The 18,412-nt window shown below is 41.6% G+C and overlaps 2 protein-coding genes across 8 annotated transcripts in view; one reads left to right on the forward strand and one right to left on the reverse strand.

Annotated features, from left to right (window-relative positions):
• LOC146614904 (peroxisomal succinyl-coenzyme A thioesterase-like) overlaps window positions 1–6,250 on the forward strand; it is a 45,567-nt gene extending 39,317 nt beyond the window's left edge. For 5 of the 6 annotated variants that reach the window (XM_085376775.1, XM_085376770.1, XM_085376772.1 and 2 more), the window contains one exon: window positions 1,394–6,250. In XM_085376775.1, coding sequence (XP_085232901.1) covers window positions 1,394–1,518 — 125 coding nt within the window. In that variant the 3' untranslated portion in view covers window positions 1,519–6,250. The remainder of the gene's footprint in view (window positions 1–1,393) is intronic. The other variant, XR_014907024.1, reaches the window with a different exon arrangement.
• lg17h12orf56 (linkage group 17 C12orf56 homolog) lies at window positions 4,148–16,584 on the reverse strand. 2 transcript variants are annotated; one of them, XM_085376767.1, is made up of 14 exons: window positions 16,146–16,584; window positions 12,142–12,337; window positions 11,923–11,938; window positions 10,556–10,739; window positions 10,284–10,439; window positions 9,540–9,610; window positions 8,688–8,832; window positions 8,502–8,596; window positions 7,761–7,850; window positions 6,712–6,799; window positions 6,565–6,639; window positions 5,635–5,712; window positions 5,371–5,552; window positions 4,148–5,247 (listed from the first exon to the last, which is right to left on the reverse strand). In XM_085376767.1, exons 1-14 carry the CDS (start codon window positions 16,395–16,397, stop codon window positions 5,136–5,138), a joined length of 1,740 nt encoding a protein of 579 aa, XP_085232893.1. In that variant the 5' UTR covers window positions 16,398–16,584; the 3' UTR covers window positions 4,148–5,135. The 2 variants fall into 2 exon arrangements, with proteins under 2 accessions (XP_085232893.1, XP_085232892.1); XM_085376766.1 differs by having other exon boundaries at window positions 10,556–10,742.
• Between the last annotated feature and the right edge of the window lie 1,828 nt (window positions 16,585–18,412).

Raw genomic sequence — 18,412 nt, forward strand, 5'->3', positions numbered from 1 at the left:
CAAATATACATTTCTGACATTCAAAAACAAATCAGCGACCAATATAGCCACCTGTCTTTGCAAGGACACTCAAAAGCCTGCCATCCATGGATTCTGTCAGTGTTTTGATCTGTTCACCATCAACATTGCGTGCAGCAGCAACCACAGCCTCCCAGACACTGTTCAGAGAGGTGTACTGTTGTCCCTCCTTGTAAATCTCACATTTGATGATGGACCACAGGTTCTCAATGGGGTTCAGATCAGGTGAACAAGGAGGCCATGTCATTAGTTTTTCTTCTTTTATACCCTTTCTTGCCAGCCACGCTGTGGAGTACTTGGACGCGTGTGATGGAGCATTGTCCTGCATGAAAATCATGTTTTTCTTGAAGGATGCAGACTTCTTCCTGTACCACTGCTTGAAGAAGGTGTCTTCCAGAAACTGGCAGTAGGACTGGGAGTTGAGCTTGACTCCATCCTCAACCCGAAAAGGCCCCACAAGCTCATCTTTGATGATACCAGCCCAAACCAGTACTCCACCTCCACCTTGCTGGCGTCTGAGTCGGACTGGAGCTCTCTGCCCTTTACCAATCCAGCCACGGGCCCATCCATCTGGCCCATCAAGACTCACTCTCATTTCATCAGTCCATAAAATCTTAGAAAAACCAGTCTTGAGATATTTCTTGGCCCAGTCTTGATGTTTCAGCTTGTGTGTCTTGTTCAGTGGTGGTCGTCTTTCCGCCTTTCTTACCTTGGCCATGTCTCTGAGTATTGCACACCTTGTGCTTTTGGGCACTCCAGTGATGTTGCAGCTCTGAAATATGGCCAAACTGGTGGCAAGTGGCATCTTGGCAGCTGCACGCTTGACTTTTCTCAGTTCATGGGCAGTTATTTTGCGCCTTGGTTTTTCCACACGCTTCTTGCGACCCTGTTGACTATTTTGAATGAAACGCTTGATTGTTCGATGATCACGCTTCAGAAGCTTTGCAATTTTGAGACTGCTGCATCCCTCTGCAAGATATCTCACTATTTTTGACTTTTCTGAGCCTGTCAAGTCCTTCTTTTGACCCATTTTGCCAAAGGAAAGGATGTTGCCTAATAATTATGCACACCTGATATAGGGTGTTGATGTCATTAGACCACACCCCTTCTCATTACAGAGATGCACATCACCTAATATGCTTAATTGGTAGTAGGCTTTCGAGCCTATACAGCTTGGAGTAAGACAACATGCATGAAGAGGATGATGTGGACAAAATACTCATTTGCCTAATAGTTCTGCACTCCCTGTATTAGGTACACCTGAAAATCAAGGGTTTGAATTTTGAGGTCCCTTAAAAATATGTTTACACACCAGGTTGCTAAAATCTTCTGCTTTGTGCTTTATTAGTTAGCTCTGTAACTGTGTGTTTTTCAGTGATATTACTGTGGGGAGGACACACTAAAGCTCATTCAGATGCTCAGGAAGACTCCTGGAGGAAGATCTTGAGTTTTCTGCAGCTTCACTTGTACCATAGCCCGAGTGTTAAAGCAAAACTGTGAGAGTCACATGATGTCGAATCACTGGTGTGATATACTGACCATGGTTTCATTCTGCAACTGCTTTACTTAGATGAGTCAGGCTATGTCCACACGTACACAGGTATTTGTTAACACTAGGATTCTGTGTCAAAAAAGCTCAAAGTGTGTTGTTGTTTAAATGCAGGCATGAAGCCATAATAATTTTATAACCATATTTCTTATTATGAACCTTGCTTGATTATGTAAGCTCATAGTGAGTACGTGTTTTCCCCCCATATCATTAGTCTAAACTGTTGCTTTAAGACCCTAAAAACACCTTTCATCCATACACAGTACTTTCAATGCTAAGAAATATTATTATATACACTACATACATACTTTCACTGATATTTTCAGTAATTTTATTCTATTTAAGACAGTGTATTATTGTCTTAATGTAATTGTTTGACTAATTAACCTCAGGTGAAGCCATGGTTGCCCGCCAGACAACGAGAAAACAAGTAGCTATTGTACGTAATAGGCAGTTAAATAAAGAAAACAACAAAATACATAAAGCCGTGAGAGAAAGAACTCTTAAAGATACCTGGAAAAGAAGAGAAGATAAACAGAGACCATAGAGTCCAGCTAGCTTAAACACCAATGCTAGCAACTCAAGCCAACCAGACACATAAAAAGAAAAGTGTCAGTATGGCTCAAAGTCATGTGACACGAAAGCGGTTTGCAATACTTGATTCACCGCGATATGGATCTCTCAGCAAAGTGCAAGGATCTCCAAAACAGATTGAGATGTATGGATCTCAAAAGGAAGTGAAGGAAAGGATACGGTCAGGTTTGTGAAACAGCTACTTCAAGAATGATAGTGACGTTCCTCAATGCAGCAATAAAAGATAAGATTATAGAGCAAGCATGGAGCCAGAGACAGGTCTTCTTCCAAGATAAACGGATCTTCTTCAATCAAGACTACACTCCCAATGTAGAAAAGAGCTAAGGTTCACGAAATCATAAAACAACTAAAATAAAAAGAAAGTGCAGGCGAAATGTCTGTACCTGGCAGAAGTGAAAATTAAATTGGATACCACAGAGAAGACCTTTGCAACACTAACAGAGGCTGCTGAAGGAGCTCGAAGTCAAAATGCGCTGCAGAGAAAGAGGGGCACGGAGCTGTCAACACATTGTTAGATAGTTAAATATGTTTATTGTTTAAATAAGGGAAGCATATATTATTGTACAGAGATTATGACTTATTTACATTTTGTAAATTATAATGTAAGCAGAATCATTAACCCAATCAAGAGAAAAAAATTTTAAATGTGTATGCCCAAAATGAAGACTGCACTTTTTAAAAGGGATTGCACCTTTTGTGGCAGATAAAGGAGGAGGAATTATACTCAGGGGAGGAGATTTTAATTTGTACTCTGAAGACTAAACTAGACATATTACTGGTAATAATAAAACCTCAGTCCAAAATGACCTACTAGGCATGATGACTGAACTGGAACTGGTGGATGTCTGGTGTCATTTTCATCCTAACAACAGAAATTTTACATTCGTGTCCCAAATACATGGAAGATACACAAGGATAGTGAAGATATGCGTACCTATTTTAGAGTTTAGAAATGTGTTAGAATGTAGAATTATTGTAGAGACACTGACACTGCCCTCGATGTAATAAAGGCCTGAGTGTGTCATAAACTTAGGAGTAGATTTCTAGGAGACCCTCCCCCAGTTTGAACTGTGAAAGTGAGATAAGGAGAGGTTAATGTTGAGTGGAAATTCCTCAGGGCATGACTGGGTGGGAGTCTCAAAGTTTGTAACTAAATAACTTTGATTTGGAAGGGAGATGGACTTTTATGACCCTCAGGAAGGCACGTACATAGAGATATACGCACATAGTGTTTTAACTGTTACGCACACACATCCACACGCACACTCACGTGCACTCACACATACACACAGGTACGCACATACACTCACTCACGGGCACTCACATAGACATACGGGTACGCGCACACACAGGCACTCACGTGCTCGTGCACACAGACAAAGAGTTTGCAGCACACCGTGGGGGTGTTATGATGGGGTCACTTCTATAAAGCTGGCAGTAAATAACAAAGGAGTGAAGATTTTGCAGAGGGACACCGGCCTGGCAAGTCTTCCCTTCTAGAAGAATGCATGCTTAAATGAAGATGAATAAAGGTTTTGTGAAATAACTACTGAGTCCAGTGCATCTCTGGATGCTCGAAGAATGAAAAAGAACCTGGGTAAAACTGATTTCCCAACAATAGACTTTTCATGTCAAAAATCGACATGTATAGGATAAAACAGATGACAATTGAATCAATCATTGTTTCTGACCATAGCCCAGTTGTTATGAAAATGAATATAAGATCAAATGACAATTTAAAGACAAAGTAAAAAGACTAGAGAGAGAACATCAACAATATACATTTAAAAAGCTAAAAGAAGCTAGACAACAATTAGATGAGCTACTACCATACAAGGCAGAAGAGGGTCTCAGATATTAATAAAAACTGTTATTGGCCTTTCAGCTCAGAAAAGCACAGTTCCTAAGATCAGAAATCAAGAAATGAAACTCAAACTAAAGAAATATTCAATACTTATGTAAAATATTACAGACAGTTGTAAAGGAGGAAGCACAAAAACCTCGGAAACAAAAAAAATTGAGTTCCTTAAACCCCTTAAATTGGCTAAAATATCAATGATGGAATAAACTAAATTAGTAGTACCTATCACAGAAGCTGAAATAAAATAAAAGAGTCAATGCTAAATTTAAAAACAATAAATAACCCCCCATATTATGCAAAGTATATAACTCTACACTAAACTCAAGAGACGCCAAAATCATGGCTGGATGCAATTATTACAGTCATGCATATGGAAGGAAAAGATCCTATGCATATCATACCGTTCATGGTAACACCGGTATAATGTTGGGCAACGATAAGAAAATGAAATATCGCGATAGAATATGGGTAAACGCGCATGCGCAGTGCCTTTGTTTTCATACGCACATGGCGGGAAAAGCATGGCGGCAACGGAAAATGAGGAGGGCGAAAGCGGATTGTTGAATGAAACGGATGAACCAGAATTGGTTTGTAAAAATGCTGCAACTTCAGTGGTGTGGAACTGGTTTAGCTTTCGTCTGTCAGATGCACAACAAAGCACTATTTTTGGTAGAGCATGCTAGCGGGCCGTCGTTATTACCGTGTTTTTTGGAAAATACGGCGCACTTAAAATCTGAAAATCGACAGTGTCCCTTATAATCCTGTGCGCCTTATTTATTAATTCTGGTTGTATTTACTGACCTCGAAACAATTTTATGTGGTACATGGCGCTCGAAAATCTGTCTAATGTTTCAGTCCGACTTTGCTAAGCTACGAAGCCGCACCACTTGATGGACTGTCAGAGAACCGCTTCAGGTTATTAGGAGTGCACATCATTTGAACAGTCTTTACAGGCCAAGCATATATCTCCATCTCTCTGTCTAACAGTAAGATGTCTGTGATATATAATAATCCAGAAACTTTAAGCCGAGCATCCCGAGGACTCCAAATCCTGCTTCCTTCCCTGAGGATGCCTTTGTGTAAAGTGAAGGCTAGGAGCACGCTGGTGTTCAGTCACCTGAGCAGCATAAGAGTTCGAATGTGCTCGACAAGTCTCAGAGTGGGTCGGCTGATAGGATAGTGAGGTGGCAGCTTCACTTCAGAGCCCGACGGCATCACAGAGTATCTGCAGGACCAAAACAGATCTGAGCTGTCAGACTTTGGAGCATTTACACATTTCTTCTTTATAATAAGAAGTTAACGTGAGCACGTATGTACTTAGTGACTGTTGTGGCTGTCTTGAGCATACCTGAACTCCTCTCTGAAATGCGAGCGCAGGTGCTGAGCCAGCTGGCTGTTGTACTGCAGACAGGCCAGCAGGAGGTTGAGGCGCTGGAACAGCAGGACGGACTGAACGGGACTGGGGACCGACACTTGCAGGCCCGTCAGAACCAACACCACCTGCTGGACCTGGTAACCAATGAAGGAGAGCTGCGGGGACGGAGAGGGTCAGCGTTTGAGTAATTCTTATCATTCTGACAGAAATCACAGTTAAATCTGATGAGACCTTTACCAGGTGGGGATGAGGCTGCAGGACTCTGAGGATCCAACCGACAGACAGGAAGTTTTCAGCAGAGACACACCTGCTGGTCTGAAACACGAAGAGTTGAACAAAAACTGTGTTTGTTTCTTGTTATGTGGATATTCAGAGCTTTCTTGGACCATATCATAGCAAATAACAAATGTTTTAAAGCTATGCAATCTGTATATAGCAGTTGAACTTTTTAGATAAGTCTACTGTGTACACAAGAATAAGAATAACTTAATGTATTAAGCTAAACTGGCTGACACTTTCATATTATTCTTGTGATTTCTTATTGGCCCTGTTTATTTAATGCAGGCCAGGTGACCCTTTTCTGGTTTAAAAAGGATGGCGAGCCAACAAAGGGCAGGGAGCAGGATTCTTAACACATCATTTCCCCCGTTTATGGACAATAGCGCTTGGACATTTCTCATGGACACCCAGATAAAAATCATGGACTTTCTCTCATCAGTGTGGACCAGTGTTTTTGAATTGGTGGTGTGTTATTTATGGGGAATATTATTGAACTTGAGAAACTGTATTGCTTGATCTAAGCTACAAGACTGTTTAGTTGTCTTTGTGCACCTTAAACCGGGCACCACTGCACCAGGAGTAATTATTTAAGTTTTTCCTTTTCTTTCCTTGTTATTTTTCCTTGGTTTTGTTTAAATACATTGTACCTGCAATAGCGTTCTGTGTTGTGTGTATTTATTGATTACTGACCATCAGCTTCAGTAGCCGTTCTTTAATCTTCTGATTAATAATATTCTGCTTAATACCTGACGTGTATTAATTCATTAGTGCTTCATCAGTGTTACAGTTGTTTAGTTTTTGTAATTCCCAGGAGAGCCTGAGGTGTTGCATAAACACATTTTACTCACAGCTGAGAAGCGCCCCCGTTGTACGCTTTATCAAACTCACCACGTGGCCTACGAGCAGCAGTTCAAAGAGCAGAGAGGCGGCGGTGTCCAGATACTCAGGGAGTAAGGCCTGAAGCTGTAAGAGGCACAAGGTTTAATGCATCGAAGGCACATGAAAGACACTTGATGTGAGCAGAGAGCAGCTCACCTCTGAGTACGTCAGAAATCCTCCGCTGTGAGTTTGTGGCTGAGGGTCACATATTAAGGCAAGCAGCATTCGGGAGGCCAGAGCACCTCTGCAGGGAAACAACAGTTAATGCAGAAAAGGGAAGGTGTGCTAACATCTGGAAATGAGCTTTATAACTCTTCTCTGGGTTTCACCAGACTACAACAAAGGAAAGCAGCTCCAGCTGCAACCAAAGAAATGATAGAAAATCTCCCTGAGAATAATCACATTTATTATTTTCTCACTTTTTATTTACTATTGTTAATAGATAAACCTCACAAACACACTGGAGACACATCAGTCTATAAGCCATGAATCTGTGTACATTTCTCTCATTTTAATACAGAAAAAAAAATAAGTAAAGACTCCTCTGGAGCTCAGACTGAATTCAGTTTTTGCCATCACACTGGCATCATTATCCATCTATCGTTCAAGCCTGTATGATTCAGATTTATACCAGTTTTTACAAGAATTTTTCTTTTATAATATTTCACAAAGACACCAGTCTTCTTTTGTAACCACATCCTCTTCAAAAAGGCAGAAATCCTAAACTTCAGCAGTACGGGGAATCTCATATCTCGGCATTTTAACTTTTCCTCAGGTACTTTGGTTTCTGCACTGCCTCCAATGACTCGGACGATTTACTCCTGATATATGATTAAAAAAAACAACTGATGTTTACTCGCCACTTCTTTAGTGGATGTTATGAACTCAACCCTGAACTTCAGCCTCGTGTGATATGCCAGTGTTCTCTTCCCATTTAACTTAATGTGTCCAGTATTCATTTCATTTTGATCCTAAACCCTTCGAGTAGTTCTGTAGTCCTCTGTGTCATTGTGTATCATCACTGTGTCAGTTAGTGTATTGACTTCCTTAGATGTGGATCCCTCACTTGTAGATACATAGAAAATCTCTTTATTCCAATCTAAGCTCCTTTTAGGCCTTTACAGGAGCTGCCAACAGATATTTCAACATACCTGAAATGAGGACTGTTTAATGAAAGGAACAAACATACACTGTGTTCTGTTTACTTTTTGGCAGAGAGCAGGCTGAGTCTGGCAGCTTCGACCTCCGTCTCTCTGAACATGATGGCGAGCGTGTCAACGATCAGAGAGCTCAGTCTGAAACACAAACAGCAGAGCTTCAGTCACATGCTCATCATCATCGTCATAGCAACACACAGCAAGGAAGATATGACCTGCAGTTAGTTATTATATTGTTACTATAAATATTATCACAGTCGCAGATTCTTTCAGTGTTTTAGGTAATATTGCGGTCTTCATCCACTCACTCTGGATTTGTTCCTGAACAAACTGAATCCTGTGAATACTGCTGTTGTTGGTATAACCGCACGCAACAATAACAGGACCTGTTCTCAGTACCGATAAGTGCGAACATTAATGGGACTATAATGTAAACTTCAGCTCTTTACATGTTCTTTATTATCTACTTTATGAATGAGGAGGTGAAACTGCTTCAGGCTCGACAGGAGAAGGCAGAGAGAGGAAACCTGCCAGTGAGCAGGTTAGGTTCACAGTGTGTTATGCTGTTAATGCAAACTAAGTTTAAGTTAGCTTGTTTAAAGAAAACTCAGTTTCCCTCATCTCAGGCTTCAAAAATCTGAAGTTTTCACAAAACCCACTTTCTGGAAACAGCTGTGAAATAATGCACATCATCTCTGTAATCGCCACGCTGAATACAGTCAAAGAAACACCTTAATGAATCTGAAATCTCGCCTCTGTGGAGCTATGAACACCTGCTAAGGGGCTTACAGGAGCTGATCTGCTGTGTAGAGTCCACCGAGGCTCTGGCGGCCGTGAAGACATCCCTCCAGAGTGCAGAGCAGGAAAGTACACACCTCACTGGACTGGAAAACAGAAAATGAGTCATTCACTGCAACTCACAGGCACGTTCTGTACGTCAAACACACAGTGCCGAGCAGGTTTTATAAACTTTACCCTCCAGAAGAGCCGGCGCAGGGTAACGCTGCGGTGCGCGGCGGTCCTCAGCTCCTGCAGCAGCAGGTACATACTCTCCACGCTGCTCCCGTCCTGCAGGAGCTCGGAGCTCAGCTGGCCAAACAGGTGAGCCGTCCGCTCCCAGCTTAAATATAACATCAACATTAATACCGACGTTTGAGCCTGTTAGCAATAACAAGTTTAAATGAGCCTAAACTCGTCACAGTCCGCTGTGATGAACCTTCAGGGCTCAGATGAGGTTTCTCAGAGCAGGTCGAAATCTCTGGAAATGTTTTTATATAAATCTTTATATTGGAATATGAGCGCTACAGCTCAGCACAGCCAAGATAAAATAATATTTCAGTTCATTAAAAATATTTCATGGTCTCATTATTTAAGCTCCACTCAAATGTAAACTAAACAAATGTACGTGTTTGCAAATATTAAATGTGCAGTGAAACATCTGGAGCTGATGCAAAAGAGGTGCAGTTCTCCTGAATGTGAACTTCTGCATGATTATGCGTGGCTGATGCAGGCGGCTGTAGCTGCCAGCTGTCTGATAGGCTTCACCTCAGCTAACTGCAGTCACTGAGCTGGAGCTTTGTGGGGAGCTACCATACTGTAATCTACAGCTACTCCAGGACGCCTCGGCTTCAGTCTCAGAGAGTATCCACAGCACTAATCAGTAGAGTGGAGTCCAAAACCAGTGGGTGCCGTCACAGTGGCTATGTCCAGTGTAGTCTATGAGTGAATGATTTCTGTTTCCACAGTAACAAACTGACCTGTGACCTTTATTCTGACTGGACAAGCAGGAAGTTGTGTGTCTGCAGTCTGCACAGAACAGTTTATTACCTGATGGCAGCAGCAGACAATGAAACGCAGTTCCTCCTTCTGTAGAGCGGATCTAACAAAAGGGTGGACCTCTGAACACACACACACACACACACACCTCAGAAATCTGAGCGAGTACACCATCAGACACATGTTTTATACTTTTATACTTTTTCATTTTATACTTCCTGTTTTTTCTTATTTTGTATTTTCTTTGTGTTTATGAGCCTTTCTGATCTTCTGGTTCTTGGTATTAGTTCTTTATCGTTATAACTAAACTAGTTCTCAGTGTAGTTACAGATTACTTTAGGGTGATTAGTTCCCTTTAGTGCTCCCATTCTGTCCTTTTATCTTTCTCGCCCCCCTTTCAGTTGTGCCTCACTTCCTGCTTCATTTTGATAGTTGTTCCTTGTGTTTGCTTTCAGTTTTGCTTCTTTTGTCTCATCCTCTGTGATTTAGCTGAGCTGTGTTTTGTTCTCCCAGCTATCTCCACTTCCCTCATTACCTTTCTGTGTCTGTGTGTATGTAACAAACAGCTTGCCTTTTGTTACATACAAAAGTTAATCCCTGTTTTCTGTGACTGCATTTAAAGTCCATATCATTACACAGGACACGCTCTGTATAACCTGCACACTGTGACATTTACTTATCTACTCCAAAAATCCACAGGGCACCTTTAAGCTCCACTTTCATATAAATAACCACAACATTTCTAAAGCTAACAGTCAATGTGTTAAATACTATTCATAGACAGTCTTCACTCACAATACTGAAGCTGTTCCACAAGCTCTGCAGGTGGAGGTAAAGTCTGGACTTCTCTGAGACGGCGTACAGGTGGAGCTCCGCCTCCCACTCCTCCTCGATGTCCACGCAGCCTCGTCTCAGCAGACGTGACAGGACCGAACCGATCCTCCTTTGTAACTGTAACAGCACACACAACAGAGCTCGACCAAATTTACAGAGACGTGTGACCCTTGTCTAAGTTACTTCAAATTGAATTTGAGTAGATCTTCATCGGAACAGCCGCACGTTTATACCTGACCACTCTCGAGGGTCTTCAGGCTTTTCTCTGAGAGCAATGGCGATGAGGCAGGTGAGCCTAAGGGGGAGTAAAAGGGGGGAGGCTGCGGGACTCTCGTGAGGCCGAGAGTCTCTGGGTTCGGGCACGAGGCTGAGCGGGTGTGCTTTAACACTGGGGGGAGCTCCTCCTTCCTCCATTGGCTGCTGGAGAGAAGAAACAGCGCAGACATCAGGTTTCTGTGAAGTGTCTGCATCATCAACTGTGTGAGTTTCATGTCGTATTCCAGCTGCACAAAACAATTAAAAACACTTTCCTGATCAGCTAATGGTCTCGGTTGCTAGTTTGAAGTCTACCTGAACACAACACAAGGTTCATGTAGTAAATTAACGTCACACTAGAGCCAAATAAGCCTCTAAAATATGCTTTGCTTTTCAGAACTTCTTTATTGTTTTTCTGCACAAATGTTGCAGCTTAAAAACAGAAAGAGCTCTCAGGTAGATTCACACAGTCATGATAGTCGTGCTCCTGAGACTTCACGCTGTCAGCTCATCCTTAGGTTCAACTTTACAAGCAGTCTAAGGTTTGGGAGTGGCAGTGAAAGAAAAGTGTGTACGTTTAATGACCTACCGGGGGTGAGCACAGCTGAGCAGCAGGGAACATTAGCGTGAGACAGCTTTTACATTTTATGCTGTTTGCGTCTGTTTTACAGTGCTTCGTCGTTACCAGGCAACAGTTCAATGACAGTAAATCTGTTCCTTCCTCCCTCCATCTCCTGCCTCATTCACAGAAGAACTCAAGGAGGATCGGAGCCCCGCATGCAACCAAGTAAAAATGCAAACTGTCCAGCAGCGAACCAGCAGGTCCTCTTGCTGTGGGAGTTTATAAAAACGTGTTTGGAAAACACATCTCTACATTTCAATCATCAGTGGGCACATTCTGCTGAAAAAGGATAAATGATGGACCAGCAGTACCAGGTGGATGTTACCTGCTGCCTGGTGTGTGGATGAAGCACTGCAGGTGTGATATTGAGGAGCAACACTGGAGTCACTCTGTGAACATGTTAATGAGCAGCAGGTAAACTAGTCCCTGGAGTAAATAAGTCATGAGCTATCTGAGACACTGGGGTGGTCATTACATACTCAGGTAAAGTGGCTCAGCTGTTAACAAGTTCACAACAGACAACCACATTACAGTGTTGAAGTATCCCACACATAAACTTTCACTGTCTGCCTCACTCCTGCACACTCTGCAGCTTCTAAAATGATTATAACCAAATTCAACACTGGCATTACGTAATGTGTTTGCAGGGAGGACTTAAAAGCCTTTATGTGTGAGTATCCTCAAATAAAACATGCTTCTGAAGTGTGTCTGTGTTTTACTCACCTCTCTGTGGAAAATCCTGTGGAGAAAATGGAAACACAGGATGGCTAGAGTTACAGATAAAGAAACAAGACGACACATAAACCTCACTGGTGTCTTTCCAAAGGATCAAATCTCTGAAGAGACCATTCCACATGTCTCTGACTCGTCTTACAAAAAGCATAAACTTCAGTCTGATATCATTGCGTAGCATCATCAAATTACATAAACTGTCTCAGTTACCTTGTAATGTGCTTGTTATTTCAGGACAGTGGCTGTTTCGGCGAGAGGACGGGGCTGCAGGAGGAAGGCCCTCTTTCTTGGCTCTCTTTAACCAATTGCGTTGCTTCGCTGCAGGTTTTTTGGTGACGTAGACGATCCGTATGTGTTGGCAGCGTTCCTGATGCTTCCCACTGAGGAAATCTGGGATGTCGTTCACCTGTAAAAAAAGACAATGCTGTAAAGATTATAAAATGTGACAATATGAGGGAGCAGAATCAGAAATAAGACAAAACCAAGCGGTGCAGAAACGAGTCGACAGAAAACTGACATTAGCGCATCGATTCTAATGATTGACTATTTTTCAAGCAAATTTTGGTTTTGTAGAAACTATTAATCAAACTATTAATAAAAAGATGAATCTATACATTATCATGAGTTTCAGCCCTTAAAATAAAATCGGATATTTACAGAATAACAAGATTAAATAAAGATAATGTTTATATTTTGTGCCATATACAACCTTTGAACATATATACAGTGGGGCAAAAAAGTATTTAGTCAGCCACCGATTGTGCAAGTTCCCCCACTTAAAATGATGACAGAGGTCAGTAATTTGCACCAGAGGTACACTTCAACTGTGAGAGACCGAATGTGAAAAAAAAAATCCATGAATCCACATGGTAGGATTTGTAAAGAATTTATTCGTAAATCAGGGTGGAAAATAAGTATTTGGTCACCTCAAACAAGGAAAATCTCTGGCTCTCACAGACCTGTAACGTCCTCTGTAAGAAGCTTTTCTGTCCCCCACTCGTTACCTGTATGAATGGCACCTGTTTGAACTCATCATCTGTATAAAAGACACCTGTCCACAGCCTCAAACAGTCAGACTCCAAACTCCGCCATGGCCAAGACCAAAGAGCTTTCGAAGGACACCAGGAAAAGTATTGTAGACCTGCACCAGACTGGGAAGAGTGAATCTACAATAGGCAAGCAGCTTGGTGTGAAAAAATCAACTGTGGGAGCAATCATCAGAAAATGGAAGACATACAAGACCACTGATAATCTCCCTCGATCTGGGGCTCCACGCAAGATCTCATCCCGTGGGGTCAAAATGATCATGAGAACGGTGAGCAAAGATCCCAGAACCACACGGGGGGACCTGGTGAATGACCTGCAGAGAGCTGGGACCAAAGTAACAAAGGTCACCATCAGTAACACACTACAACGGCAGGGAATCAAATCCCGCAGTGCCAGACGTGTTCCGCTGCTGAAGCCAGTGCATGTCCAGGCCCGTCTGAAGTTTGCCAGAGAGCACATGGATGATACAGCAGAGGATTGGGAGAATGTCATGTGGTCAGATGAAACCAAAGTAGAACTTTTTGGTATAAACTCAACTCGTCGTGTTTGGAGGAAGAAGAATACTGAGTTGCATCCCAAGAACACCATACCTACAGTGAAGCATGGGGGTGGAAACATCATGCTATGGGGCTGTTTTTCTGCCAAGGGGACAGGACGACTGATCCGTGTTAAGGACAGAATGAATGGGGCCATGTATCGTGAGATTTTGAGCCAAAACCTCCTTCCATCAGTGAGAACTTTGAAGATGAAACGAGGCTGGGTCTTCCAACATGACAATGATCCAAAACACACCGCCCGGGCAACAAAGGAGTGGCTCCGTAAGAAGCATTTGAAAGTCCTGGAGTGGCCTAGCCAGTCTCCAGACCTCAACCCCACAGAAAATCTGTGGCGGGAGTTGAAAGTCCGTGTTGCTCGGCGACAGCCCCAAAACATCACTGCTCTCGAGAAGATCTGCATGGAGGAATGGGCCAAAATACCAGCTACTGTGTGTGCAAACCTGGTAAAGACCTATAGAAAACATTTGACCTCTGTTATTGCCAACAAAGGTTATGTTACAAAGTACTGAGTTGTATTTTTGTTATTGACCAAATACTTATTTTCCACCCTGATTTACGAATAAATTCTTTACAAATCCTACCATGTGGATTCATGGATTTTTTTTTTCACATTCTGTCTCTCACAGTTGAAGTGTACCTCTGGTGCAAATTACTGACCTCTGTCATCATTTTAGGTGGGGGAACTTGCACAATCGGTGGCTGACTAAATACTTTTTTGCCCCACTGTACATGAAGTACTTGAAACGGTCACATGGGCAGCCCTAACAATAAGTACATACCAACATTACTGACAGCTGTTAATCATACCTGAGTCCTGCTCCGTGATTGGTTTCCAGGCTTCCTGCAACTCAGGTGCTCTGAGGCTCAGTGCAGCTCAGTATGAGCAGACATGAAATATGCAAACCAGAGCAGGTGTTACGCTCTTGTTCTCGCCATCAGCAGTAAAGGTGAGAAGTGAAACCTATAAATCGAACTAACTCGTGTGTAATCTGAAGAGTTTAACAGGGATTAATCAGCAGAAGCCGGTTAGTCAGTGAACGCATCATGTGACATGCATGTAATCTAACGTGCTTTAGTCGTGGTTTGGCTGTCACTCAAGGTTATGTCAGTTAAGTCTCCAAAAACCTAAACTTATTCAGTTTACTGTCAAATTAGACAGAAAAAATTGAGCTTTAACATATTCTGCTAATAGAACTAGCTCTAAAGATCCACTAATTACCTCATTGGGTTCAGCTTTAAAGATGTCACAAGTCAAAAATAATAGAAATCTATGGGGTCCTAATTATAAACTGCAAACTTCATCCATATTTATCTCTAAATGTTCTTTAAAAATCTGGAGCTTGGTTTTAAACCTAAGCGTGAAGAGTTAAACGTCAATATCAAGTTTAGATTTAAAGTCTGACTGTAAATTCTCATCTTTACGGCTCTGGTCAGAAAAAAGCTAGACGAAAGGCCAGAGCCATTTAAATGTGTGTGATGCTTCTTCAGCCCTAGCTCTCAGCCAAACTTCACTGCAGGAATATCAACCAAAGTGCAAACAGGTCACAACCCTTTGGGCTTTGTTTTGCTGTCTTCTCTGGTTTGTTCACAGTTTAGGTTTCAAAGATAACTGAGATTTTCCTTGACTCAACATCCACTCTGTGATGTCAGTCTGGAGATTATTTCGTCTTGATGCATTCTCAATCATCCAGGTAAATTAATCTCCAAAGGTTGATTCTGTTCATCTGGATGTAGCGTTTTCAGTGGGAGAAACGTTTCGTCACTCATCCAAGTGACTTCTTCAGTCGACTGAAGAAATCACTTGGATGAGCAGAATCAACCATTGGAGATCTGGTGAATATTTGTAAAAGAAATACAGATATTTTCTTCTACAGCCACTTCAAAATGTAGGCCTTGTCTTGTCCTCTTTCACCTGATGTGATACACGTTGCAGTTTTGACACAAATCCCTTCTGAACACATCCTGTATACTCATTACAACACAGCTTCCAAATGCAATGTTAGGATTTAACTATTAAAGTTTTCGAGCCTTTACTGAACAAACGAGACATGAACACTTCACAGTATGCCTATTTTCTCGATTCATTGATAAATATTTGGTCTGCACAACAATATCCATGACAGACATTAAAACAGTCACGTCATCATTTAAGATAAAAATACTGGAAATGAGTGCTTTAACTCTGTACTGTTTCTTTTAAAAGTTTACTTTTATTTACCTTAAAAATAACTTACCTTAAACGCCAATTTAATAGAAAATCCAATAAATATGGTAGAAGGTTTTTCTGTTGATTTTATATCAATATTAAAAATACATATATTTTTTTATCATTTATTGAAAAAACCCGACGTCTTAGGTCTTCACAGTATTTACACTTATTTTCTCCAATAATAACAAATATCTATCGGCAAAATACTAATTTTTTTTTTCAAAATATCGTATCTTACTTTATTAAAATCAGGTTATAACAGGTCATGTTCAGATTTTTTGTTTGTTTTTTCGTTTAATAAAATCAGCTTTTGGATTTTGTGTCGGTTAATTAGGGCGGGATTAATGCAGTAGAAACAAAAATAAATACTTTTTTAAATCACTTTTTCTGTTCAAACTCACCAGCTCGATGTAACGCACGCGCCTGAAGCTAACGGCTGCCGTGAGAGTGCGTGGCGAGTACTCGGTGAGGTACACGCACTCGTCGCTGAGCACCACGTGCATGTACACCTTGTTGATGGACTCGGACAGCACCACGCACGGCTCGTAAGCCCGGATCCGTTCGTACACCCTCCGCTCCAGCTTCCGCTGCAGGAACGAGTCCAGCCGCGCGTTCCGCCGGCACAGCAGCGACCCGGAGCCGCTGTGGGCCATGACGGGACCGCTCCGTGGAGCCGCCGGTAACGCCTCTGGGATTTCAACCGCCGCTTTGTCGCGAGGCAGGTGCTCACAGGTCCAGCTCCATCCGGTACGTTTGAAAAGTCGAGTTAAGATGAACACACGCCGCTGGTTCTGTCCCGGTTCTGGACAGTGAGCTGTAGGTAAAGCGCCAATGACTCGAGCCGTCAGTGCGTCTGCTCTCTGATTGGTCAGCGAAGAGGAGCGGAACATTGCTGATTGGCCAAACGCAATAATTATGTAGTAATTACTGTACTTAAATAATATATGTCATGATTAAATAAATAAGTATATATATATATATATATATATATATATATATATATATATATATATATATATATATATATATATGTTTTACTGAGCCGTCTGAGTGAATAAATAATGATGCACATGAAGCGTGTCGCTCCCAGCGAACCTGCTCACTGTACCTCTTTTTACATGTTTTATACAAATAATGGTTTGATATGGAATTAAACCTCATTTTATATTTAACATTAGTTATTAATTAAATGATTCTGTTTATTCATAATATTTTGGGGGAATATTTGTTAATTTCTCATATTTTATTTGCTTAAAATAGATTACAGGTTGCAGTTTTATGAATTTCTTGTGATGGATATTAGCCTATAAATTAGATTGTTGTAATTTAATAGCATTATAAAAACATACAGTCTGCGTTAAACCTTTTGAATGATAATAAAATATTTTTTCTTTTAATTTCGATGTTGTTGCACTTTCTGACTCTTACCACTAAGAGACGGCAGACTGCAGATTATCACAGTTTCTTCCTGTCTCTCTAACACGGTTCAGTGAAGAATAAATCTTTGTGCTGCTGCTGACAGATTGCGTCTGTGTGAAGCATGAAAAATGCTGAAAATGTGGCATTGTCTCCTTCATCCTCCTTGTCCTCCTCATCTTCCTCGGGATGACCGTTTCAAGCGCAAAGGCGGTTTGAAGGGAAGTTTTGTAACGGGATGAAAATGTTAACGGAGGACCACACACACACACACACACACACACACACACACACACACACAACATGAAGGTTGTTGTTCTTGCAGTGTTGTTTCAGAGTCAATCTTTTTCACTCAAAGAGGTTTGGTAAAGATTCAAATTCATCTTAATCTGCTGTTTGATTCTGTCTTAAAAAAATTCTAAATTTTGTGTTTTCAGCATCCTCAACTCTGAATAGACTCCAAAACACCACAAAAAAGTGAATGTTTATAAAGACTAAATCATAAAAATTATGCCCTTTCTCTTGTTGGGTTACAGCTGTCACTGCTTGCAGTTTTAGTTTACTGGTCCTTGTGAGCCGATCAGTACTGTACTCCTTTATCACCATCAGCACCATCTTCCTCACCATCACTGTGTCTGTGTGCAGCTGCAAAGAGCAGCGGTGGGCTGACCGCGCACACTACCGTCTTTGTTCTGCAGAAGAAGAAGTAAACACTTTGCCAGCAGACAGAGGGAGAATATAGCCTCATGACAAACACACACACACACTGGATTTGGTTGGTTATGACCTTTGTGGCATTTTGAAAGTATCAAGGATTGTAACATCTAGTCTTTTTACTGAATCAAAAGGAGATGCTGGAGTTTCATGAGTTTGTGTTTGTCATTTAAATTCAGTCTTGCTTAATACACAACATTCAAATTACTGTCACCTTACAGTAATCCTGATACTTGTACTTGATGTGTTCAGTTTAGTTATTTGCACTCGCGTTCAAACTACTTCCAGTCTTCTTCTTCTTCTGGCGTTGTTACAGCGGATGATCTGCCTCCATCTCCTCCTATCCCAGCATCCTTCTTCTGCCCGGCAGTTCTATCTTCATCATCCTTCCTCCAGTATGTCTTCTCTCCCTCGTCTGCATATGTGCAAACCATCTCAGGCTCTCTGACTCCAAGCTGTCCCCCTGTCCTCCACTTGCTTCCAGTGAATATCTGAACATGTTCAGCTTGGCCTCCAAACCAACATCACAGCAGAGGGT

Source organism: Diplotaxodon limnothrissa, linkage group LG17 (genome assembly GCF_057381915.1).
Source record: "Diplotaxodon limnothrissa isolate DT_005_m linkage group LG17, D_limnothrissa_male_GT1.1, whole genome shotgun sequence".
Classification (NCBI taxonomy): Eukaryota; Metazoa; Chordata; class Actinopteri; order Cichliformes; family Cichlidae; genus Diplotaxodon; species Diplotaxodon limnothrissa.

Excerpts from the sequence above, each read along its gene's own strand:
- lg17h12orf56 (XM_085376766.1), bottom strand. The coding sequence starts at position 16,397 with ATGGCCCACAGCGGCTCCGGGTCGCTGCTGTGCCGGCGGAACGCGCGG. Across the intron at positions 9,611-10,283 it reads TGTGGAACAGCTTCAGTATT|AGGTCCACCCTTTTGTTAGA; the intron begins GTGAGTGAAGAC and ends GTGTGTGTTCAG. Across the intron at positions 8,833-9,539 it reads TTGTCTGCTGCTGCCATCAG|CTGGGAGCGGACGGCTCACC; the intron begins GTAATAAACTGT and ends GTTATATTTAAG.